The sequence below is a fragment of the Mustela nivalis genome (genome assembly GCF_964662115.1).
Source record: "Mustela nivalis genome assembly, chromosome: 8".
Lineage (NCBI taxonomy): Eukaryota > Metazoa > Chordata > Mammalia > Carnivora > Mustelidae > Mustela > Mustela nivalis.
The window spans coordinates 138,764,666-138,789,689 of record NC_139027.1 but is presented as its reverse complement, the minus strand read 5'-3'; the positions used below and the strand labels follow the sequence as shown (position 1 = coordinate 138,789,689).

Below are 25,024 nucleotides of genomic sequence, written 5' to 3'. Positions count from 1 at the left end.
TGCGGGACAGGGGCATGAAGGGGCAGAAAGGGACCATCAAAAACCGTCCAGACACAGGCCACGAGGGTGCCGGCCACCACCACGGAAGCACGAGCGGCCCTTCCAGAAATGAATTTGACCCTCGGGATTAAGCCCGAGTCTCAGCCTAACCTGTAAGCCTGCGGGACACCTGGGTCAAAGCCAGAGCCTCTGGCCTCCACACGAAGAGGTCGGCAGCGTGCTGAGTACGAGAGGCCAGGGAGGATGGGGAGCAGCCCGGGGATGGGGCCAGATGGAATCAGGGGGTTCCCAAGGAGGGTGGTGATGGGTGCGGGGGGTCCCTCCGCATCAGAGACCCGCGAGCCGCCCACGGGTCCAGGTTGGTGAGCGAGCGCCACCTGGTGGCCAGTCCCGGGACGCCGCCCGCCCCCCACCCCCAGCCTCCCACTGGGGGCTCAGCCCGAGACCCCTCCCTGGGTGCCCCTCCACTGTATCCCTCAACAGCCCCGGCACGTTTGAAATGGATGTTGACAACGCACAGGGAGAAGCACGTTTTCTAGTTTTTACATTAAACAGAAACAAAACACCCTTGCGGTTTCCTGTTGCTTCTGAGCTGTCGGATGTGGCAGCAGGGGTGGGGGTGGGGCGCATGCGCGTCAGCTCACCTGCGATGCGCGCCCCGCCCCCAGACTCCGGGCTGAAAGTGGCCTGGGTGGGGACCGCGCATCAGGACTGCGGGTTCTGCAAACACTGCTCCAGATGGGCGAGCCCCTCCCTTTGCAGAAGTGCTGAGGCAAAGTCCTCCGAGGTGGAGATCCTCCCCAGGCATCTGAGGCTGGAACCTTGAGCCCAGGGACTTCCAGGGCTGAGTTGGTGCCCCTCCTGGCTGCTTGGCCCCAAGCCCTTCACCACCGTAGACTTCGGTTCCCCTTTCTGTTACCTGGTTAAGAACGATGGCTCTGACTACTTGGGGGTCAGGAACCCCTTGAAACTACATGGAAGGGATAGGTCCTTTTTCCAGGTCTGTGGGTGCCCCCTGTGCTCATGGCTGGAGATGGCACTGCAGGGGGTGGTCTGGTCAGACTGTTCAACTGGATGACCCCCTTCCGTCCTCTTCCGGACCTCCTGATGTAGCTACTTTTATTAGCCCCATTTCACGGATGAGGAAACTGAGGCACAAATATGCTTACAAACTTGCCCAAAGTCACACAGCCAGTAAATTGTGGACTGAGTTAGAACCCAGCCTTGGCCAAGTGACCTCATGACTTAAGCCTCAGTTTCCCCTCTGAGAAAATATATCAGTACCAGCCCCTGCACTGATGGGGGGTCAGAGGGGCATGCACGATTGGAAAGCACATAGTAGGTGCTCACTAAAAAGACCTCTGATTTTGACACGCGCAGACGATTGCAGCAGCCCAGCCACCCCCAACCAGGGGCCTCAGCCTACATGTGGGGATCAGGGTGGGCAGCAGCGAGCGCCCAGAAAGTCAGGGAAGCCTCGCGCTTCCAGAGAATGCTCTGGTCTTGCCAAGCTCAGCCTCTTTCTACCCACACGTACTCCGAGGCCCTTGCTCATCACTTCTGCTTTCAGTTTTTTTTCTGAGGCCACACACAGGAGTTTCGTTTTCTTTTCCCCCAGAAAGCTGGTCAGGTCAGGCTGACTAGGCTTGTTTCTGGAGTGTGAACAGCAAACACCCACCCAGCTGACGTGTCCCCTCACAGCTGTGGGAGCACCACATCCAGCCAAGCAAGGACACCCGGCCTCCTTCCAGCCTGTCCTCTCCAAGCCACCTTGCCAACACCTGCCACGGTCCCCACGTCTCCAGGCTCCCAGCCTCTACAGCCAGGATGGCCCAGGCCCCTGGGAACCCTGATGAAACAGGTACTTTTTTTCCTTCTAAGGGACAGTGGGCGCTCCCAGTGGGCTTTGCACTTTTCTTTCCAGCTCCTTTCCTCAGGTAGACGACAGCAATGCTAGCTGACAGTGCTCCGAAGCACAGTGGCCGCAGGGGCCCAGGGGAACCCAGGGTCTGGTCGGGGACCTCACACACCTTTCAGGAGCCCTGGGGGGGGAGGGGGCAAGCGCAGCTCTGAGGCCCTACAAGGGGGACCCTGGGCAGCACCTCTGACACTGGGGTCTGAAGACCTGACCTCACACTCATTTTAAGGAACAACAGAAGTTGCTTTGAGGAGAGGCAGATATGCGAGCCTGCGTTCCCCTGTACCACGGATAACACTTGGCTCCTGGAAGAAAACCCTAGAAAAGCAAACTGTGTATTCTAGAGAGCCTGGGGGCTGTGGGTTGAGGGTGGCTTTGGTTTTTGTCTTCTTGTTTTGTCATCATTAGCTGGTTTATTCCTCACTACAATCATGGAGGTAGCTGCTTTCATCCCCAGTTCACAGGTGGGAAAAGTGAGGCACAGAGAGATACCATGGATGGCAGAGTAGGGGCTCAAACCACGGCCAGAGAACAGAAAAGAGGGCAGGTGGGGGGCTGGGGAAGGGTGCCAGCAGGGTCCCCCAGGGCCCGGGATCATCCCTGGTTTCTGTTGTACTTCCACGAGGGGGACACAAAAGTACTTGTCACTCAGCAGGTGGATTTAACTTCTCCCACCCAGGTGTGCCTTGCCACCCTGTCCCTTACACCTCGTCCGTTTTACAAATTCCCGTTTACAGACACACCAGCCTGAAGACTCAGTCCGCCAGCCCTATGGGCTCGGCCCTCACTCTGATCTCCAACCCCACGACTCCTCTGCTCCTTTGGGGTCAGGTGGGTGGCGGAGGAGGGAGGGGAAGGCGCTCACCCAGGGGCAGGCTTTTCAAGAATCGAAACTCTTTTCAAGACAAGGCAACGTCAGGCTCGCTGTTGATGAGAGGGGGTGCCCGGCCACTGGGGGCTGACCTCGGTGGGTGAACGGATAGAGGCCCCCAGGTGGCCTAACTCAGCCTCACCTGCACCCAGCAAGGACAAACACGTCCCGGTCACAGGGCGAGCCTCAGAGCCCAGCTGCGGGGCCAGACAGTGGATAACCCCTTCCCCTACTAGGGAAAGCCCAGAAGGTGAGAGGTCGGGCTGCTGCCCTGCTAAGGGGCCCCGAGTCTTCCCCAGAAGGACCCTGCTTTACATTTCCTTTGTGTTCTTGGGAGCAGATGTTTCCTGTGAAGACGCTGGGCTGCCGCCCACGGGGCTCCCTCCAGTTCCCCAGGCACTGTGTGTGCCCTGTTCTCGGCTCCCCAAAGAACCACTGGCTTGGGTTTGTGGGAGCCTGTCTGAGAGGAACAGAGGTCGTTTAGAGAGCTCCTTCTCTAGCCTCTGGGATTCTCTTTAGGGTCATTAACCTCAGGTGGGGATATATTGACCCAGAAGGAACTGCCCAGGCCCCGCCCTGGGTCATCTGGACAGACACCTGTCCCTGTGCTGGGCAGACCCACTCAGACACTTGTTCATTCAAATGCTATTTCCTGAGCGTTCACTGTGTGCCCAGCACTGTGCTAGACACCAAAGATAATACAAGGAACCCGGCAATCACAGCAGGGGATCCTTGGGGACCTTCTGCAGGGACCCCCCCACACACACACACACACTCAGGGGCACCCAGGACGGCTCCCCAAGAGAGATGGTGTTTGAGTGAGACCTGGAGGTTGAGTAGATGTTGGGCAGGTGGAGAGGGGGGAGAGTGTTCCTGACAGAGGCAGCAGTGTGTGCAAAGGCCCAGGGGTGAACGACGGGCTGGAAGGAGCATGGCAGGCTGGCCCTCGGGGGCAAGTTCTGGCTGCAGAGCGGAGGGTGGGCCCGAGGGATCCCGGCCGTGGTCGTCTGGGAAACAGTGATGAAGAATCGGAAGGTAGAGGCACGGAAGGGAGAAGAAAAGGTTCGAGGGAGAGCCAGGAGTAAGGTTTCCAAGGCTCTCTTGTAACTGGCCATCGGGGAGGAAGATCCGTTTCTGCGTGTCCATAGCTTCCTGGCTTGGATGAGCTGATGCGCCCCTGATGTGGGCGGAGAGCCCACGAGGAGGGGAAGGCACCGGGGGGAGTCGGAGACAGCAGGCCTCCCAGGCAGGCCCTGTGCCTCCCCCTACTTCTTGCTCTCTGCCCTCAGTCTAGCCCACCCTGCCACTCTCTACGCCCCTCTACTCTGGGGAGGTCTGACGGCTGAGCCTCCCCCCGCTCGCACCAGGGGGAGGGGGCTCACACCAGGCAAGGGATACTCCGAAGGCTGGGGTACCTCCTCTGGGCTGTGTGGCCAAGGTCATTTGGCGTGGCTCCCTCCCCGACCAGTGGTGTCATTGCTCGGGCCCCCGCCCCTCCCTCTGCCCTGGACCCCTCACCCGGGGGTGCCTCCCCTGCCCAAGGGCTTCCAGCCCAGGCTCCATCCGGGCAAGAGTCAGTTCCCTCTCTGCCCCTCTCTCCTCCTCCCAGACCTCGAGCAGAGGATCCTGCAGGTGCTGAGGGATGTTGGCTCCCCCATGAAGTCCAGCCAGTTGGCAAAGGAGTGCCAAGTGCCCAAGAAGAATGTCAACCAAGTCCTCTACCAGATGCTGAAGGAGTCCAAAGTCTCCCAGGAAGGCCGTGCGATGTGGGGCCTGGGCCAGGGTGGGACCAGAGAAGTGGAGCCCGCAGAGCCGGCCCGGCCCAGCCAGGGTAACCTGCCCGCCAGGAGGGAGCAGGGCGGGGGACCCAGCACGGGGACCCTGGCAGCGGACACGCAGGCTCCGGGCCTGGGTTCGAATATGGGCTCCCCAAATATGGGTTCTGCCTCTCGAGGGTGCGCGGCACCCCGTGGCCACGCCTTGTAGATCTGGGGTGGCGAGGAGGGGAGGGCCTCACGCCCGCACCCAGCAGGCTCTCAGCAGAGCATGAGCAGGAGGGGCGCCACGGACGACGGCCACGTGGGGACAGGAGTAGAACAGACTTGGCTTCGAGGGGGTCCCAGAGCTGGCGCTCGACAGGCGCTCCCCGGCCCGCGCACGGCGGGGACGACCCTCTTCCTCTCGGCCCAGAGGCGTGAGTTAGCAGCGAAGCCGGGGGCATGGAGAGCAGCAGGGCAGGCCGGAAGGCAGGTTTGTTTAACTCTAGACTCTGAGTTCCGATCGCCGGCGCACCGGGGCCACCGTGGAGCGGCCCACCTCTGCCCCTGGGGTCCCCGTCCCCTCTGCCGCCCCTCATGCCCCCGCTGCTCTCTCCTCCTCCAGCAGCGCTGCCCCAGCAGGACGTGGCTGCAGCTCCAGAGGAACCTGGCCGTCAGCTCACTAAACAGCGTAAGCAGCCCGCTTGCCCCAACCCTCCTTGGCCACTTGTGATGTTACTCTTGTCCCGTCCCCCCAGAGGTGCCCACAAAGAGGCAGGACTCAGTCAGCACAGTGGAAGCGGCTTGATGGCTGGGCAGGCCCCCTGATCCGTGGCTGCACCGGGCACGGGTGCCTGCCCCGTGCCCGGCACCGTCTGGCGCAGCCAATGTCTTTTCTGCCCCCAAGAACAGCCGCTGAGCGGGGCTGTTCTTAACAGCCACACGTTTCCCATGGGGCCATGGGGCATAGGGGGTCTGGGTCGCCCAAGTTCACACAGCTAGTGAGCAGCGGAGGAGATTCAAACCCGGACTCCTCCTTCTCCACCCGCTGCCTTGCCTCCCAGAGGAAGAGATCTACAGGATTCTGAAAACCCATGGGCCCTGTAAGGCCCTGACCATCTCCCAGAAGCTGGGAAAGAAGACAGCGAGAGAAGTCAACCCAGACTTGTACGCCATGAGGAGGAAGCACCTTCTGGACTTGGATGAGAAGTCAAGTACATGGGCAGTTTATCGGCCAGGTAGGTCCTCACCTGCCACCCATGCCTGGATGGGGCAGGGCAGGAAGAGAAACCATAGCATCCAATACTGGTGGGTGCCCTGCCCGGCACTTTGCCAGCCCCAGGTTCCTTGCCAGACCCTCCCCAAAGCTTGTGGTGGCCTTGCTGATGGGTCCCTAGAAGGAGGTACCAAGAAGGTGGATGTGCTGGTGGGAGTATCCAGGGAGGGCTTCCTGGAGGAGTGACCTGAGGCTGTAGTTGCCGAAGGCAAGGGCCCAGGAGCAGAGGTGTCCCACTCAACTATAGCAGCGCTGGGATGCGGGGCTCAGCCCGAGTTTGCTAACAGTTTTGTCAGCACTTTGCCCAACTTGGAATTTTGAAGCTGCCGAAAGAGAAGGCTGGGCCCAGACACCCAAAGGGTGGAGGCCCGGGTGACGTCTCCCTCAGGCGCAGCAGGCACAGGCCCTAGCATTAAGGTCCACGACCCTGTTCTAATTCCTCTTAAAATCAGGGGGGAAAAAAAAAAAAAAAAAAAGACGAGTTAATCATGTCTCCCGCGTCGATGATATTTGCCTTTATCGACCCTGTCGAAAACGGTAATTTTGAGTATTTTTTTATGGAGGAAGGCCCCCAACAAGGCATAAGAGCCGAGGCCCCACAAAGGTGGGGGGTGGCCCTGCAGTGGAGCTGGCGGAGCCCCAGGCAGGTGCTCACGTGGCCTGTGGGATGATGTACAAGTTCGCGGCGCTCGAGGCGGGGAGGGGCTCCGCATCACAGGCGACATAACACGGCAGCCTCCAGGTTTTAAACACTGGTGGAAAGTCCCCATTCTTCAAAGTGCCATGTGAGCCAAAGGGAGGTTATCCCATGGCCAGAAACAGCCCATGGTCAGCCCCCTGGCAGTCTTCGTGCAGGGGAGAGGAGTCCTGGAGCCGAGTGGTCAGGGGATGCCTCACAGGGGATGACACACGCCGGCTCCTGGGTCCCGCCTTGGATGTCCTGACCGAGGACGCTCAGCGTGGACACGGGGGCGTCTGGGTTTTACACGCTCCGCCAGAGATTTGGTTGCTGCTCCCTGGTATTTGGAAACCCCCGACCTCCAGGGAGGGCAGAGGGCTTGAGTCGAGTATTACTTTGCAAACTTGGCAGGAAGAAATCCGGCCCCTGCAATAATTTACCAGAAAAATCCAATCAACATGATCTGTCAGAATGGACCCAATAACCACATTTCCATTGAAAACTCCGAAAGCATCCAGATTGGACATGGGAATGTCATCGTGAGACCGACAGCCTCTGGAGAGAATGGTGAGTCCTCAGAGAGACACCTGCTCCCTGTAGGTAGGGGTCCCTGCTCCATCTGGGTGGGACCAGAGAGGGGGATGTTCAAGCTCTGAGGAGAAAGGGCAGCTCTCAGATCTCCAAGGTCCTCCCTTTGTGGCCTTCCTGAGAGGGAGCGAGTCTTCCTTCATGCCTGGATCAAACCTCTCCTGCTTTCCCTTCATTCTGATACCTTCTGCCTTGGTTTCAACGGGACCTGATACTTTGCCATGAGAAACATCTCAGTGTTCACGCTCCCTCAGTAGAATGTCCCAAGGTGTCACTGTAGTATTTCGTTTGTTCTGAGACACACTCCCCCCACCACCCCCCACACACATTTTAACATCTTAGAAACTGGGATGCATCTTACCAGCAACATCCTACTTTTGTTAAAATATAGTCTTGCAAAGGAGTGCCTCCTCCGTGCCAGGCACTGGGGCAAGAGGGCACAGGGCCCCTCAGAGAGCAGCCGTGGAACACCAGTGGCAACATCAGCCCAAAAGTTGCTGTCCTCCCTGTGACCCGGAGAGAGCCGACGCCTCCCTCCCCACCCCCGACTCTGGGTTTCAGTTTCCTCAGCGGTGAAATGAGGAACTTTGTTTTAGAATCTAGGTCAATGTCTCCCCAACCTTAGTCCTCTGGCCTCTGCCCTCCCCAATTTGGGCCAGGCCCATGTCTGATTATTTACTTAACATAGTTAAATGGCTTATCTTTCTATTCTAGTCAAATTTATTTTTTTTAAGATTTTATTTATTTATTTGACAGAGAGAGATCGCAAGTGGGCAGAGAGGCAGGCAGAGACAGAGGGGGAAGCAGGCTCCCCGTTGAGCAGAGAGCCCAATGGGGGGCTCGATCCCAGGACCCTGAGATCATGACCTGAGCCGAAGGCAGAGGCTTAACCCACTGAGCCACCCAGGCGCCCCTCTACTCAAATTTATTTTAAAGTTAGCTTTTACAGCCTGACCTTAAGTTTAAAACCAGGAAGTTTACCATAAAGATAAATACCGAGAAGAGAAAACTGGATGCCCCAGCTCGGGGTGTTGAAGATAGGCCGGCACCCAACGAGACTCACCCTGGTGGGTTCAGAGGACTGAGAGCCTGAGGGAGCAGAGGCTGTGCTCACTGACTGACTGGATTTTCCAGTGCCCCAGGGACACCCCAGGGGACCCCCAAACAAACCGTACTATTGGGCCCACCTGCTCTTCATCAATAGCCTGAAACACTCATTCCCATCCGATAGAACCCACCAAGAATTCAGAGGCCAGTCTCTATCCAGCCAGGACTTTGTGTGTGTAGGGGGGAGGGGGCTTCAGAGGCTGGGGGTCTGAGGTCATGTTGCTGTGTCCCCTGCTAGGCTCCATGGCTCCCCTCCACCTCCCCCCAGTGGCACCAGCTGACCCCTCATCTCAGACATCTCCGGCTGCAGCCTGGGGACCCCAGGACATCTGCTTGGAGAAGTCTGTGCTCAGACGGGTACAGATGGGACACGGCAACAACATGAACCTCAAGAGTGCCCCGGCCAAGGACCCTACAGCCCGCAGGCCCTCGATCAGCCCCCCAGGTAACTCAGCCTGCCCCTACCCCAGCCCACCCCATCCATCTCCCCACTGGACAGAACTTGAGCCATTTTTTGCTGGGAGAGAGGCATGATGGGAAATTCCTTTCCTTCCACCGGGAGGCTGTCTACACAGTGGAGCAGGTGTGGCTCCAGAGCCGGCCCTTGGGGTCCTGCTCCCTGCCCTCCACCCTCCCCAGGAAAACCTGTATCCTCTGTATGACAGGCGTGGACCAGGTGAAGCAGGGTCAGAGGAGACGGCCAGCCTGGAATGGCATCTAAGGAGGGGGCAGGAGCCATCTGAGTACCTGGTGTCCTACTGAGTGCTGTCCACAGGGACCAGAGAGCCCAGGCTGAGTCCTCTGGTAACCCGGAGACAGGCTGGGGCAAAACAGCAGCGAGGCAGGGACGCCCGGAGGAGAGTTTCCAGGAAGGAGAAAAGGAAATGAGTTCAGGGAGTTGCATGGGGTCCAGCCGCAGGGGTCTGCGGTGACCCGAGGGGACACAGGAGCGTCAGGAGGAGGGGGACTGTGTGCAGCTCTTGTCTGAAGTTTGGATGGGAAAGGAGCCAGGTGGCAAGGGCTGGGGACTGGCTGTGACCACGAGGAGGCTTTAAGCGCAGGTTGGAGGTGGTGTCCTGGAGCTGCGGGGAAGCCAGCAGCAGAGACGGGAGCGGGCGGGGGCGGGGAGGGCAGAGGTGCTCGAATCCCGTGGAAGGGCACAGACGGAGCCAGCGTCCATGCCGGCGGACCTGGGTGGCAGAGAGAGCCGGCAGCCCGGCGGTGTGCAGAGGTGCTGTGGGAGGCAGCCTCTCGGCCGTGGACCGAGCCTGGCCTGGCTTCAGGGAGGAGAACCGGCCGGGGAGAACTTGAAAGCCAGGCTGGGGGGCGTCAGGGCTCAGGGCCGCCATCCAGCTGCTCTTGCAGCCCTCCTGACGTCTCTGTCTTTGGCTGACCCACAGTCTGTGCCCCCACGGATGGCCCAGAAGCTTTGTTCGAAATTCGAATGCCCAAACCAGGACCTTCTGCTGAGGAGGAGGTGGCCCAGAGAGTCCGTATCCGTTCATGCTTCCTTGAGGACACCGCCATCGGCAACAGCAACAGAATGACTGTCAGCTCGGAGACAGCTGGTCCAGAAGGAGCTGTAAGGCCTGAGGACACCAAGAGGGACCCTGGGGAGCCAGACAAGGATGCAGGTGAGCCTGGGACAAAGTGAGCCCCGTGTTCTCTCTCTCTCTCTCCCTCTCTCTCATCCACGCATCCGTCTACTCATCCGCCCATCCGTCCGTCCATCCTTGCGTCCGTCCGTCCGTCCGTCCCCCCATCCCCCCCATCCCCCCACCTACCCATCCATCCATCCATTCATCAACAGTCATTCTCGAACCTCCCATTTCCGAGAGTCTGGACAGCAACAGAGGGTCATAGCAGAGAACAGCCCTGGAGATAGTGTGTGGGGGCAAGTATTTTCCGCCAAGTGGCCTAGCCCAGCATTTAGCTCTGAGCCTCCATTTCCCCATCATGACCGAAGGATGGTAATTGCCTGTGGCTCCTGGTTGTGGTGAGGACTGGGGGAGCTCTGCAGGCAAAGCTTGGCCCCGTGCGCAGCCCACACATGCCTCCAGGCATCGAGAGGTCCTTTTACCACTGGTGTTGTTTTAGGCGTCGTGGCAGGCGCTGGGGTGCCACAGCGAGTGATGGTCCCTCTCGGAGAAAGGATACTTTGTTGCAGCAAAGAGACCCTCTAACCAGAGTGGCTCCCACCTGCGGGAGGCTCAGCACACAGGCGAGGGGGGCCGTCCAGGCTGGCGGGAGGTACAGAACCCGGGCTCTCCCGGGCAGCTCTGCACACATCTGGGGACATAGACGCTACAGAGGCCCAGCCATCCGCCTTCCATCGAGCACACGCACACCACTCCCGGCCTCAATCCATGGGCTTGCTCTTGGCCTCCAGAGGGGCTGGGAAATGGCACCTGAGCCTGGCTGAGACTCAGGAGAAGGGGCTTCATGGCCAACAGCTGGACGCCCAGCACAGCTCCTAACCCCTGGTTGTGGAGGCAGGCGACAGAAGCAGGAACGAGGTGGCGGTGGCCGAGGGAAGGTGCATCCGGTAGGCGGAAGAGTGTGGGCGGCAAGCGAGAACAGGATAGTGGGTGAACAGAAGTGTGAGTGCGACCTGTGCACGCGTCGGGGATGGCAGAGGCCAGAGCCTGGTGCCACACCATGGTGGGGACGTTGGCCTCCATCCCACGGCTGTCAGGAACCACAGAGGGGATGTGGGCACGAGAGGCATGACGGGACTTCTGCCTTCAGAACGAAGGAAGGATCGGGAGGAGGGCCGCAGCTCCCGACGCTGGGATTTGGAGGAAGGAGTCGTGCCGTCGCCCCCCCCCCCACGGTTAGAACACCTAGTCTAGACCTTGCCAGCATCCACCAGCCGGCACCACAGGCCTCTGGGCACTTGTGCTGGACGCCAAGAGTGTCTTCCCATCCTGATGACCATGTCCTTGAACTTCCAACAGCGAGAGGAGGCCGTCGAGAGAAGGTGCCCTCTTCCCCACTTCCCAGAAACCTCTACGGAGGCCCACAGGGACCCTGGGGGTGGGGGGCCCCCACCTGGTCTTAGGTGGAACCAGCCAAGACTCCTCTTTGGGGGAAAGAAACACAGCCCTCTGATTCTGAAAGATAGCGAATGCCCCCTCCGTTGTCCCTCTCCAAGGAATCAGCAGTGGCGCTGACAAAGCCTTTTTCACTCTGCACTTCTACCCACCCTCCTCACTGGCCTGAGGAACACCTGACTTCTTACTCAGGTGACGCCCATCCTAGGACGTGGAAGGCCCGGCAGGTCTTCCTCTTGGGGGAAATGGATGGTCAGGGTCTGTCAGTGCCATGGAGGGCAGCACCCTCTTTGGGGTCTCTGTGAGCTGAGGCTCCTGGACAGGCTGTCAGTAGGGGTGCCGGCAGCTCCCAGCCCCCAGCTGCTTGGCTCGCTGCGGTGACACCCTGATGGGATTGGGAACATGACTTTGGGGACCCAGTGCAATACGGAAAAGGGGCCCCTGATTCAGCTTCATCAGAATTTCAAGACAGAGCCGAGCTTTGAACGGAGCCCAGGCTCCCTCTGAACATGGGCCCAGGCCACGTGTCCGTGAAGCTGGCCCTCCTTGGAGCCTTCTGGAACAGGACCCTTCCTCTAGTCCGTACCCACCCCCCAAGTCACTCAGACCCTTGAGTCTTCCCGGAAATAATGCTGCAGCCACCTTAGACCTTCTTCTGTCTTTCCTCTACTGGGAAGAAGAAGTTCATTCCCTTCCCAGTTCTGGCCCTGCCCTTGCCCTAAACCACTCCTTCACCTGGACGCACAGCCGTGAACAAGTCAGAGAAACATTCCGGGGACCAAGACAGGCAGCTCACAAAGCAATCAAGCCTTTTGAAGAAAGCCGGGCACCGTAAAACAAACAAACAAACAAACAAAAACAATAAAACCTCGGAGGGGTGGGCAATGCCATGATGGGCGAGGCGCTGCCTTGATGGGGGCAATCAGAGAAACCTCCAGGAGGAGGTGGCATCTGAGGGGGAAGCAGCCAGCCAAGCAACGATCGGGGAAGGCGCTGCGGGTGGAGGGGACAGCACGTGCAAGGATCCTGTCCAGAGTCCTGCAGGAACCTAGGGAGCACGAGGGAGCGCGCTCTGCCAGCTGGGCTCCTCCGAGCTGGGAAGCCCAGAAGAAAGGTCTGGATCTTCTTCAAAGTGCACTGGGGAGCCCCTGGCGGGTGTTGAGCAGGAGCAAGTGTTAAAGTCTCACCGAAGACCGTGAGGGGACAGAACCAAGGGGGTCCTGGGGGAAGACGGGAGCTACTGCGCCGTCCAGGTGAGAGCGGGCGGGGTCTCGGAGATGGGTCCCCAGTGAGCCAGGCGGCTTCAGTTATTTGAGACAAGGGGGCCCCTGTGTCCCTTTGGCAACAGCTTCTCTTTCCGGGATCTTCTCTCTAAAGGTGCAGAGCCTAGAAGCCAGTTCCCTCACCACCGTGACCAGGCTCCCCCCGGCAACAGCGACGTCTTGACCTTCATCTCCGACCTTGAAGCTGTGACTCTTGAAAGCGGGGATCCCCACACTACAGAAGACAGCAGCCAGGTGGACAGAACCCCAGACATGGACTCCCGGGGGCAGGTGGAGACCGGAACCAACAGCCAGGCTCTCTCAGGAAGAGCAGGCAGACACCAGTGAACCCCTGGCCCTGTGCCTTCTGTGCTTCATAAACGCTGTTTTCCACCTTCTTGCCTCCTGACACGTGGCTAGCGAGAGTCTGCACTGGGGCTGGGCCTGGCCTGGGGCTGGGCAAAGGCACCTCTGTCCACTGCCTCCCTGGCTCCCTTCCATCATGGCTGTCCATTCTTCCCTCACTCAAGACCTGACTTCCTCAAGGCCCATTATGGCTGCCTGATCTCTTTCTCACCTGACCTTTCTAGAACCTTCCTACCTCCACTTTGATCTCTCAAGATTTCTTAGCTGAACTTCCAGAGAATAAATCCCTCCCTCAAGGCCCCAGTGGAAATCGCTGGCTAGCCCGTGGGTCAGGTGACCTGTGCTGGCCAACTGTTAGGGACAGTTTGTCACACACCAACATGGCGCTTGTGGGTGGGCTGAGTTCCCTTGGTAGGCTTGTGGTCACAGTGGCATTTCTAGAACAAAGAATTGGGGTGGGGTCTGGGGGACACTTGGGAAGGAAGATAGAGAAGGACAGAGGGAGGTGGTGGTCAGCCAGGCAGGACCACTGTGGAAGGGGACTTCATCTCCACTCGTTACGTCCACATCACACACAGCTACGTGTCCACTGCCCTTCCCAAGGCCTCACCTGTACTTCACTCTCTTCTGTGTTTCCTCCTCTGGACCAGGGTCTTCCAACGCCCAGGAGCCATGTCCCTTGGTGGACGGAAGGGCTGGCTCATCACAGAGCCTCAGTAAAGAATGTCATTGAACAACCCTTTTTCTCTTTTCAATGTGACTGGGAGGGTGTTGAGATCCTTGACACACTGATCAGTGGCTGGGCCAACACACAGCATTTATGGTATGTCCCTTAAAGGGGAGTCCTAAGGCATTGTTGGAGCCCCTGGATCCTGTGATTCCTGAAGCAAGCTCTATCTTTGCACTTGTCCATTAGATGAGCTGATGTGTCTGTCCCCTTAGTGTGGAAGTCAGCTCCAGTCGATTTCCCTTTTCTAGCGTGGCCTGTCCCTCTCACCTCTGCCACCCCCTTTCTTTAGCTCAGTGCGACTCAGCCCGCAGGTTTCCGCTGCCGCGTGACTTCATCCAGGACAGCTTCTCAGGCTCTCCTTCCAGCCTGTCTCTTCTCCGCTTCTGAGGCTCCTGTGTTCCCCCGACAAACCCGTGTCTCACTGCCCTGGCATTGCCTGGCTACTCGCCCCTCTCTCCATATTCACCAAGGCTCATTTGGCTGTAGATGACAGAAAGCTGCGACCCACTTCATACAAAAGGGGATGTGCTGGCTCTTCTAACAGACACAGGTCCAAGCACAAACCTTGCTTCAGGAACGTCTCCATCTGGGAAGTCCGTGTCTTAGGACTCAGCCTCCCTCTTTCCATCTCTCTGCTCTGCTTTCCTCTGTTGGCAAAGATGGGGGAGCCTCCAGGCCCCCCGGCCACCCTCTTAGTTGCCCAGTGGAAGGACAGGCTTCTTTCCAAAGGCAAAAGCCCGGTTGGATGGCTTTGGTCACATAACCTTCTCTCAGCTGGTGACTGGCCGACTGCTATCACGTGATCTATCCCTGGCTCCAGGATGGGGGTCAGCCACCCCATCACCTGCCTCAAGGACAAGGGATGGGCAGTTCTCAAAAGTTACAGAAAGGGGATGCTGCCCGACCGGCGAGACGCCCAGAAGTCCACTGTGTCTCCCCCAGCATCAGCCAGCGAAGTTGCCAGGCACAGGAGCCTTGTCTCTTCACACTGCTTGTACCCCCAGTGTATGCCCTTCCCGGACAAGGCCCTGGAGCTCCCAACGGAGGGAGACAAAGCCCCAGCCCATGGTGCGCTGCTCAGAGTCAGCGGGAGGGGTGGCCATCGCCACGGTCCCAAGCAGCACTAGTCACAGTGAATTAAGGGAGACAGAACAGGGGCCCACAAGCTGCCTGGAGGGTCCAGGAGGCTCCTGGGGGAGGAGAAAACCCCAGATCTCATTCCCCTCATCAGGCAGAGGGAAGTGGGGGGAGGGGATGGGTCCGGTGTTGTAGGCAGGGGCGCAGCCCAGGCAAACGCATAATGGTCAGAGCAAGAGGACGGATGCAGAGCACCGGAGCCGAACGCCTGGGTGCTGGTGGAAAGCGCACGCAAAGGAAACCAGGGCGAGGCCGGCTGGCGGGAAGCAGGTGCCAGCCCACGTGCCCGGGAGCTAGGACTTGACACTGCTCTGTAGGAGTCCCCCATGCACACGTCTTCCAGGGAGGACTGGGCAGGTGTGCCGGCCAGGGACGCTGGACTCCTGAGGAGGGGGCGTCTTGTTCCCTGGGCTGGAAATGCCGCCTACTGGGGGCAAAGTTAGTTCTGCCGGCATGTCGGCATGTCGGGTTGGGGCCCCAAAGCATTCCCTCAGGGGGTATCCAGTTTGCAACTCACCAGCAGGTATGAGAGGCTTGAGAGGGGGTTTGGCTCACTCCTCCTGGCATTGTCTTTCCTCTGCGGTGAGCTGAAGGCGGCTCGCCTCGAAGTTTGCCCGAGGCCTGTGGTTGACCAGGCCATGTCAGCGGATTATTGAAATGCAGCCCCGAACTCAGACTCAGCCCACATCTCCTGCCCCAGCCAGAATACTCATCTTTCTGCGAGATTTCCTCTCTCTGTATAATTAATTTGTCATAAACACGCTGACAAAGCATTGCCAGCGGTTAATGGGGGCTGGAGGTGAAGGTCGGCGCTGGTCTCTTCAGGAAGGAAATTAACTAGCTCCCATTAGCTGGCAGGGGATGATGGAGTCCGCCCATCCCCCAGCCCTTTGTTCTCCCCAGCTCCCCAGCCACCCCCCCTTCCTTCTGCCATGATACGTGCAAACAGAGCCCGCCGCTCCCCGGAGCTGAATGGGGATAGTTTGCTACATGACAGTTAGAGGTGATTTTCCCAAGCCACCAGGACCTGCTCACAAATGCAATTCTGTTTTCTCCTCCCAGCCTCTCTGCTAGTCTCAGGGTGAGCCCAGGTGGGACTCTTCCCCTGTGGGGCTTTAGCAGGCAGCCAAGATTAGAGGCTTTGAGCAAGAAAGGATCTAGAGAATAATTCAGGAGCGTTTGGGTGGCAAATGACAGAAACTTAGCTCACCTAGGCTTAAAGAAAGAATCTATTTGCTCATGCAACTGGGAAATCAAGAGATGGCTTCAGGAATGGCTGGCTCCAGGGGCTCAAGCATTATCTTTCAGGCCCCTCTCTCTCCATCTTTCTGAGAAACTCTCTTCTCTTGCTGCTAGCTACACAAGCTTAGGGCCTGCCAACTTAGCAACCCCAGCAGAAAAGGAATTCTTCATGCCAAATAATGCTGGTAGAATGTCCCGGGGAGGGTTCTCATTGCTTGAGCATGGATCACATGCTTGCCTGAACTTGTAAGTGGAGCCCATCCCCGGAGCCAAGCCTTCCAGATTCTGAGTCAGATTTCTGCAGCCCTAATGATACACCCATGGTCTAGAGGCACATTCAGCCCCACCAGCCTCTCCGCTTTGATGGGTGAGACCAGAATGCCACCCAACCCATGGGCAGCCGCACTGCCGCAGCTGAGAAGAAGGACAGAACCAACATTTTGTGTTCTGTGGAAAGCTCCTCCTACAAAGTGTTCTGTGAATTAAGAGTTCCCTGGGCAAATAAACTGGGGGAAAGTGGTAGCCAGCCCTGGGCGAGCCTCAGGAGCCCATCACCAGAGAGGTAAAGGCTCAGAAAGGTTAGACAATTGCCCAAGGGGTAGAGACAGGATTGGAACCCAGGCCACTGGGCTCCTAAGCCAGTGCTCTCACCCCTGTTGCTGAAGGAGAAGTTTGGGACTCAAAACCTGGCCAGGCTTTCACCGCCTGGCTTCACTTTTCTGTGCCACATTCGCTCTTGCCCTTCCGCACCCCCACCTCGGACCCTATGGCTTTTGCTGCCATCAGTGAGATCTCTACCAGCTGCTGGAGAAGCAGCCAAGCCTTGAAAAGATCACCAAGCCCAGAAGGCAGGGATGTAGGATAGCGGATGGAGGCCTGGCTGCCCCCGGCTGGGGCTTTGAAACCCCAAGAGGCCGCCTTGAGACAGCACAGCCAACTCTGCCTCCCGGTGGGACATGTCTGGTTCAGGGACCCAGCGTCTGAGACAGAGGCCCTCTCTAACCGTGTGACCTCACCCGCAGGTGCCCATGTCACTGTGCTGAGCCTCGGCCTTCTCATCCGCAGAATGGGCCGGCGAGGCAATCACGGCAGGTTGGCTGGAGGCTCAGAGGAAAAGGGGCAGGTGGGGGCGGGGGGGCACGCAGCTGGCCGGGCCACACGGGCGGAACACTCAGTGCGGGGTCCGGCCACGTGCTTCCCCACTGCGGCCCACTTTACCCACATCCTCTCGCTGCCGGGGCCGTGGGCCAAGTCTGGAGACATTTCTGGTTGTCACGGGGGCAGAGCCTGGAAGAGGTTTCCTGCTACTCTTGGAACAAATTGCCATCAGGTGGTTTAAAACCAGCTTATCTCACAGCGCCGGAAGTGAGGCGTCCCCCGCGGGCCTCGCTGGCTGAAGCTCGGGGGCGGCTGGCAGGACTGGCTCCTTCTGGAGGCTCCGAAGACAATCCGTCCCTCGGCCTCTCCAGCTTCTGGAGGCCGCCTGCGTTCCCTGTTCGCGGCCCGCCCTTCACCCTCCAGCCAGCATCGCTGCATCTTGCCGTCTGCATCTCTTTCTCAGGCTCCTTCCTCTTCTAAGGCCCCCTGGGATGCTGTGGGTCCGCCCGACCACCGGGGACCACCCCTCCTCAAGATCTCAGGTATGTCTGCAAAGTCCGTGTCACTGAGTAAGGTGACGGGGTCCCAGCCTCTGGGGACTGGGGCATGGACGTCATCGGGGGACAGCATGCTGCCACCACACTGAAGCAGGCCAGCCCCCACAACAGAGTCACGAAGCCCAGAACGTCTGCAGAGCCGGGCTGAGTGAGCCCATCGTAGAGGATACCTTTTCCACTCTTAGCATCATGGAGATAAAAGAACAAGTGGGCTGTGGCATCACAGCCCCAGGTGTAACCCGAGTTACCTCAGGCGAGTCCCCGCAACTCTGAGCCTCAGTTTCCTCCTCTGTAAAGTGGGCAGAAATAAGGACAGCCCTTCATGCCCAGAGTTCCTTGTGAGGTCCTACATTGTGACTCTTGGTCTAGGGAGCATCTAACAAATGCTGATATCTGGGCCCACCCCAGACCCACTGAGGACAGTCTCTAGGGGTACGGTCTGGGCACGTGGGTTTTTAAAAGCTCCTTCCACGGGTCTAAGGAGCCCCCTCCTCGCTGAGATGTCCAGAGCTGCCCCCAGCCGGACACCCGGACACCAGTGGGCCACAGCCGTAGTTGTAACCCCAGCAGCCCCCTCACCCAGCGCCAAGCCCTGGCCGGCCTCTGGGGCAGGAGGGCATCTGGAAGGAGAGAAGCCAGAGAGCCCAGCGGTCCTCAGCTCTCCCAGCCATGGGCAGCCGCGAAGCCCGCGCTGTTTTCACCGCCTTGGGCCGAGCGCCCTCTGCTGGCCGCGGGCTGGTGGTGGCTCGCACTGAGCTTGGAACTTCCAGGGTCTCATCCCGCCCGGACCAGGCCAGGGTGGGGACGCGGACCCATTCCCTCCCCCAAGAGCGGCCGCACACACAACGCTTTGCCTGTGGTTTTGGGTGGTGCCCCAAACCCGTGCACAGATCCCAGGTTAAATTCCTGCTCTGCCTTCTCATCTGGGTCTCCCTTCCCATGGGCGCCAGCGCCCCACAGGCAAAACCCCAGTGCCCTGCAAGAGCTGATCTCTTCCACAGGGAGCGCCTCTGTAAGCGGGGGCCCCTGGGACCGCCAAGGCTCTTGCTTGCAACCCCTACCGCAGCTGCCTTCTTTAGACTCCTGGTGTAGAAACTCACTGAATCCTTCCGTGCTGTTCACGAAGAAAGGATTCTTAGCCCTTTCACGTGGACGAACTACTGGGGCACAGAAGAGGTGGAGACACAGCCCCGAGGTCACACAGCCAGGGAAGCACCTGCTGGGGTTACACCGAGGGGACAGAGCGAGGGAAGACAGTCCTGATGGGGCTGGAAGGAATCCTCCGTACGTAGAAGGCCACATCACGCTTGGGAGACGCCTCCCGTCTGAGGGGTGGGGAGCTGGGGTGGGGGTGACAGCCTCTGCGAACACGCAGCCCACGTGTCCTCACACTGACCAACCACGCAGACGGACACCCACAGGTCTACGTACAGGGTAGGGCTGAAGGGAACAAGCCCACGGCCACTCTGGAGTCAAACTTCAGCCCCCCCCCCCCACTCACCAGCCATGTGACCTTGGGATGAAATCAGCATCTGGCTCAGAGGAGACCCCGTATGGCTGGCTTGCCCCACCACGTTCTGACGCACCCACGCCATGGAGCTCCCTCTCCGTCCTCCGCAAATTGTACCTGACCATCAGCTGGGACAGGACAGAATCCTGAGCCTCTCGCCGCTAGTGAGGCCCGTCCGGGCCTGGCGGGCAGCAGCCTCCCCGCTGGGCCTGCAGGCAGTATTTTGCAGAGCTTACCTATTTAACCTCACAGCGGCCCTATGAAATGGATGCACCGGATTTTGCCCATTTCACAGACAAGAAGACTGAGGCTCAGGGGCGTAAGCAACTTCGAGCAGACTTTGGGACATTGGGAGGCTGGGGTGGGCGCCATGAGGCTTGCTTCCAAATGTGGGTTTATCAAGACTCCCTTCGCATCACAGCACCAAAGGCTTTGAAGTTTCAACCTTCCTTGAGCGCAGCGAAAACAAAACAAAAAAATTCTGGAAAACTCACTTTGCTCTTCTAAAGGCAACCGCTCAGCCACCCCGAGTCAGCCCCGGGCTGCTCCCCCAGGGTGCGCACTGCCGCTCGACTTATGTTGTACAAAAACAGTCACTGACAGGAGGCCTGCCACCCAGTGCGCGTGGGGACAGGCCCAGCAGGCCACAGGGCTCTCCGTGGGGCACGATTCATGTTTTGGATGAGAGACTAACTGGACGGTTGGAGGACACTCTGAAGGGAGTCAGTGCACACAGGAGGCTCACTCTGGGTGTGAAATTCCAGGCGGCCAGTTTCTTTCGGCTTTATCCGGGTCTCCGACTTCGTCTGCAGGGCACTGGAGCTGACTGGGTGACTCCACACATCTCCAAGAATGGAGATACCGGTGCAGACAGGCCACCTGTGCCTTGGACCCCGTCGGTGTGGACCCGGACCGGAGCCATGGCTCTGGCCACCAGGTGGCGCTCCCGATCTTTTTTTGCAAACTGAGCCCAGGCTTGCCACTAACTGGGCAGTGGGACAGGGGGTCCAGGATCCACTTCTCTGCCTCAACTCAGCCCAGGACCCCTGGGGCACGGGCTAGTTCTTGAGGTCCTTTCCAGGGCTGGAACTTTACATCTACAGACCCCTGTCCCCATCCTATCCCTGCGAGCAAGGGTGACCACTCAACACCTGTCACCGCCAGCCCAGAGGTGTGTGTCCTCGAAGTCACCTTTGGGATCCTTTTTGTCCAGTCCCTGCAGGGGTCAGTGGGGTCTGTCTGTCCTAGCCCCTTCTGTCCTGGGGAGACACTTGATCCTGTGGGTCTCCTGCGTCTTCATGCCACCCGGTCACCCCAGGTCCGTGTCTGGAGCCCCGACAGCTCTTGTCTCTTACTGCTTGTCTCTTTACATCTTTCTGATTTTCCGTCTCTGTGTCTCTGTCTCTGTCTCCCTCACACCTTCGCCTCCTAAAAGATGACACATTCATTCCAGCAAAGTCGCAAATACCCATGTATCTGTGTAGGCAGATTCTCGGGCCCCATCCCTGCAAAATTCAATCCATTGGGCCAGGCTGTGGCCCAGGAATCTGCATTTCATGTAAATATCCTCAGACTTTCCCCTGCTGAAAACCCTCTGTGGTTAGCTCCTAAGCTGCTACGGAGGCCTGACCTAACCCTGCGGACGCTCTTCATCTCCTGACCTTTCAGCCCCCCTCCCTAGTCCCAGCCTCAAGAAACTTGAACTGACTGAAGTCTTCCTGCCCCAGGACCTTTGCACATGCACTCCCTCTGGCTTCCTTTCTCCATCTTTTCTGGCTGGCTCATTTTCAGGGTCTCACTTCAAACATTTCCTCATCAGAGAGCCCTCCCTGTTACGCAAGGGGTCTCTGTCACAGCCCCTGAGCTATGACGTTGCACCCAGAGCAACCCGCTGTCATTTTATTTCCTTCTTCCTTTAATTAGTCTCTGTTCCTGGATGACCCTCAGCTCCAGAGGCATGTGTCCTCTGTCAGTCCCTCTGCTGTTTCCTCAGTGACTAGAACGTCTGGCCAGCACAGAGATACAATGCAGGTATCATGAATAAATGAATGAATGAGCTCCCACTCGTGGTGACAGATGTCCTGTGGGAGCTGGAGACCTGGACAAGCAGCCTATCATTCAGACCCTTTCAAGGCCTGGCCCCACCACGGGCCTTCATTCCCTTACACCTTGCCTCCCTTGGCGGCTCCCAGACCTGATGACCCCAGTCCAGGAAGACCCCCTTCCAGCCCCTGCCCTTCACTTGGCCGCCCTCCCCTCCCAGCTCCACAGAGCTCTCACTGTCAAGGCTCCACCCAACCTCCATCTTCACCCTGAAGCCTTTTGGGTCCCTTCCCCAAATCAACATTTGCCGCTCTGTCCTCTATGGGTCCCTTGGGGTTCAGCCCCAGGCAGCTACTGCCCTCTCAAGGGGCCTCGCCATACAGGAACCCAGGCTTCACTGACCACCCTTGGACGCCAGAGTGGACTTCGGAGATGCCGGCCGATGCCCCCCACGGCCCAGAGGTGCTGCCCCTGTGGCGTAGGTGTGGCCCGGGAATCAGCATTCCCCAGCCCCTTCCCCCAGAGAGCTGTTGCAGGTTGGAGCGGGCTGGGCCTGTGACCCCCATCACACTGAGGCCAGGGCCGATGCGGGCGGGGCCCAGAACACAAGAGTTAGCAGCTCCCCAGTCAAGACCTCTCGGTCCACCTTGTCCTGAGGGCAGAGGCTTGGCCCCAGAGCTGCCTTGGTGGTTCAAACCCTGCCCAGGCTGTGCGGCTGTGGGCAAGTAGGCCACCTTCTCTGTGCCTGGTTGCCCCTCTCCACTGAGCTCGCAGGCTGCCGGGGGGACTCAGGGAGCCTGACCCCTGAGTTCTGGACTAGGCCTGACAGAAGTCAGTCTTGGAGCCGAGAGCAGGCGCAGAGTGAGACACTGTTTCCCCCCAGCCTCGATCAGGCACCCGAAGAGCCGGTGGGCGGGCAGGTGACCCTCCGAGCCTCGGGCTTCCGGTCTGTAACTCACGATCCTTGTCCATCCTTGACCTCACACCTGGGCAGAAGCGGGGGACTCAGCTCAGGCCTCATTCCTGCCACTCACCGGTGAGCTCCTAAAGGTAGTGTCCATGCTCTCCCCACAGTGGCCAGGCTGTGGTCCCTGCCCCCTCGTCTCCTGGTCTCTGTGTCCGGTCCCGTGGTCCTGTCCCCTTCCCTGTGTGAGAGCAGACTATGATCCCTGCCGTGGCCACCATAGCCAAGCTGCATCTCAGACTCCCCAGGGCCCCGGTCGGGCCCGCAAAAGATGAGGGTTCATGGAAAACCCCTCACTGTCCTCACCTACTTCCCTCGGGCCCACTGCCAAGCGCACCCGCGTGGGGTCAGCCCATGGGCCTGCACGTGGCCAGCCCGGCAGCCTCGTGCAGGGCCCTCACTCGGTCCTGGGGTATTTACAGCGACCCGGGTCTCAGTCCACGTGCTGACGTTGGGGCCTGGTGACTGCAGGAGTCACCGGGTTAAGCATTGATTTTTCCAGCTGATTCTGGCTTCTGGGCAGGGGACATCTACGGGAACGGCCAAGTCCAAAGACTTGTCCTGACTGAGCTGGGGGCTGCCCTCCTGACCCTGCCCTGCCCTCTCCCTTTGCTGACACTTCAGGCCCAGACCTAACGTCCCGTCTGCCCTCGACCCCCAGAATCCAGACTCAGCCTCGCTGCCTGCACAGGCCAAGCACGCCCCCCGCCCCTGCGCCCCGGCTGTCCTGAGGTGGTCCCACCCATGCTGGGCGAGAAGGGGACGTCCTCAGAAGCGTCCTCAGAAGCCAGGTCTGGGTCTTAACCCAGGAGCAGGAGAGGGCTCGGCCAGGTGACTGTGTGTCCCCAACCCCTGCTCACCCCAGTCCTCCCCAGGACTCAGCAGATCTCCCTAGAGAAGCCTCCCAGGGAGGGTCCCAGCAATGTCACTTGTTAGAGCCTTCACACCTGCTTGTTCACCCATTTCCAAAGCTATCCGGTCTGGCCACGACCATCTTTCTCTGGACGGAGCAGCAGCCTCCCCACGGACCCCCAAGCCCTCTCCATCCAGCCTCCGGGGCTCTGGGGAAATGCAGCCGCTGCCGCGACCCTCACTGGCTGACCACTGGCCCCAGGACCAGCCGGACCTGGCCCCCAACCTTGACCGCTGTCTCCCTGCTCCCCTCTCAGCTCTGCTCACCAGACTGGCCCGCTACCTCAGCGGGCTGGACGGGCTTCGGCCTCGCACTTTCCCCCGGCTTCTAAATGTTTCCCCCCACAGGGTGTCCTTCCTGCTTCCTCAGGGGGCTCCAGGCTGCAGCTCAGGGGTCCCTCTTCCAGGCAGGAGGCTGCTGCCTCTGGCCCTCTGACAGCAGCCCTGACCCCCACAGAGGGGCCCCAAACCCCTCTTGTGTTGTGTGTGGCTTTGGAATTGGCACCCACCTGCTGGTTGGTCCCCACTGGAAGCAGCTGGGTCGGGCCAGCATGGACCTGGAGGGACAGGGGCTGAGGCAGGGGGTGGGTCCAGCCCCCCACCCAGCTCTCCTAGGCGCAAACCCCACCCCGTGTTGCTGCCCTGTCTCCTCCCCAGGGAAGCCCCCTCCCCTCCACTCCAGCTGGGCCCCGGCCTCCGATTGGCCTCCGGGATCTGCACATGCCCACGAGTCCCCACCCACCCTGTGTACCACGTCATGGGGGGACTGGTCACTGGACTGGCGTTGCTGAGGGGCATGTGCCCTTCCCCATCTCCATCCCAGGCCTGTCCCACACTCGGCCCAGAGGTGGCTGCCGGGCTCAAGTTCAGGCTGTGGTTCCAGCCTGCTCTGCCAACGTCAGTGGGGGCCCCTGGGCTTGGAGCACACCTCACTGAGCCTCAGTGTCCACCCCACCGCCCCGAAGTGGAGGTGCTGACCGTGTCTCGCACTCAGAGGGCCCAGACCTGCATCAGCAGCTGCTAAGCGCTCAGGTCGGCGCCTGGGGTGTGCTGAGCGCTCAGGGAACACAGGGGCCTCTTTATCTTGCTGTCCTGTACCGTGGTCTCATTTCTTTATTTTCTATCATGTCGGCAGCCAGCATATCCCATACCGCCAGGCGCTCAGTAAATATTTGGTTAATAAACAGCGGCACCCCGGCCTCCGGGACACCCTGGCCTGCTTTATGAGCAGGGGAGCTCACTCGTTTCCCACTGACCTTGAACCTCCTCCTCCTCCCTTGGGCAGGTCACCCAAATACCCCTTTGTACTGTTCACCGGCAGGGCCTGGGCTCTCCTGTGGCCTGGAAAACTCACCCAAGCAGAGCGTCAAATCCACAGGGAATGATTAACAGAGCCAGCTCAGGCTCTTGCGAGAAACTTCTAAGCTGTCAGAGATGCAGGCTTTGGGTTAACGGGGAGCTCTGCCCCCACCGTCAGGACTTTGTAAAGAAAAGCAAGGCCTTGCAAAGCCCTGTCCAAGCAGGGAGGAGGGCAGCGAAGGGGAAACTGGGTGGACCTCCCCTGCCACTTGCCAGGACAGCAGAACTCCCCAAGGCCAAGGGCAGGGTGGTGAACTTCTCAGGCATCCAATTTATCTCTGTCCTGCTTGGCTTCTTGGCTAGTTTTGTAACCTGGAGGCATTTCCTGGGGAAGGAGCTGCTTGCTTGAGGGCTGGGAGCCCACTGGGCTAGAAACTCACTGAGGCCAACTGCCCCAGCTTGGGCCTCTGTCCCAGACAGACCTCCGCGGAGCTGAAGCTCTCACCCTAGGTCCAGGCCGGTTAGAACCCCGTCGATCTGAGAGTGCTGGCCATGCACGGTCATGAACGGGGCCCTGACTCGTGTATACTTAGCTGGGTGAGGAGCTGGGCACAGTTGACCCCAACTCATCTTCCCAGCAGCTGCAGGGGTGGGG

At 59.3% G+C, this 25,024-nt stretch overlaps 1 protein-coding gene and 2 long non-coding RNA genes across 3 annotated transcripts; 2 read left to right on the top strand and 1 right to left on the bottom strand.

Annotated features, from left to right (window-relative positions):
* Nucleotides 1–1,606: 1,606 nt before the first annotated feature.
* ZBP1 (Z-DNA binding protein 1) lies at nt 1,607–12,906 on the top strand. Its single transcript, XM_082745815.1, has 9 exons — nt 1,607–1,861; nt 2,656–2,749; nt 4,399–4,620; nt 5,172–5,237; nt 5,611–5,784; nt 6,904–7,068; nt 8,465–8,641; nt 9,597–9,830; nt 12,627–12,906. The coding sequence occupies exons 1-9, from the start codon at nt 1,853–1,855 to the stop codon at nt 12,857–12,859; spliced, it is 1,374 nt and encodes a 457-aa protein (XP_082601941.1). The 5' UTR covers nt 1,607–1,852; the 3' UTR covers nt 12,860–12,906.
* A 3,493-nt stretch (nt 12,907–16,399) lies between these two features.
* Nucleotides 16,400–24,436, bottom strand: LOC309872145. The gene is made up of 3 exons (XR_014315692.1): nt 24,425–24,436; nt 23,580–23,627; nt 16,400–19,360 (listed from the first exon to the last, which is right to left on the bottom strand). It is a non-coding gene; the product is annotated as an uncharacterized lncRNA (long non-coding RNA).
* On the top strand, nt 19,360–21,214 carry LOC309872144. Its single transcript, XR_014315691.1, has 2 exons — nt 19,360–20,322; nt 21,075–21,214. It is a non-coding gene; the product is annotated as an uncharacterized lncRNA (long non-coding RNA).
* Nucleotides 24,437–25,024: the final 588 nt, after the last annotated feature.

Coding starts and splice junctions, on each gene's coding strand:
- ZBP1 (XM_082745815.1), top strand. Junction 5,238..5,610: donor CCGTCAGCTCACTAAACAGC/GTAAGCAGCCCG, acceptor CTTGCCTCCCAG/AGGAAGAGATCTACAGGATT. Junction 8,642..9,596: donor GCCCTCGATCAGCCCCCCAG/GTAACTCAGCCT, acceptor GCTGACCCACAG/TCTGTGCCCCCACGGATGGC.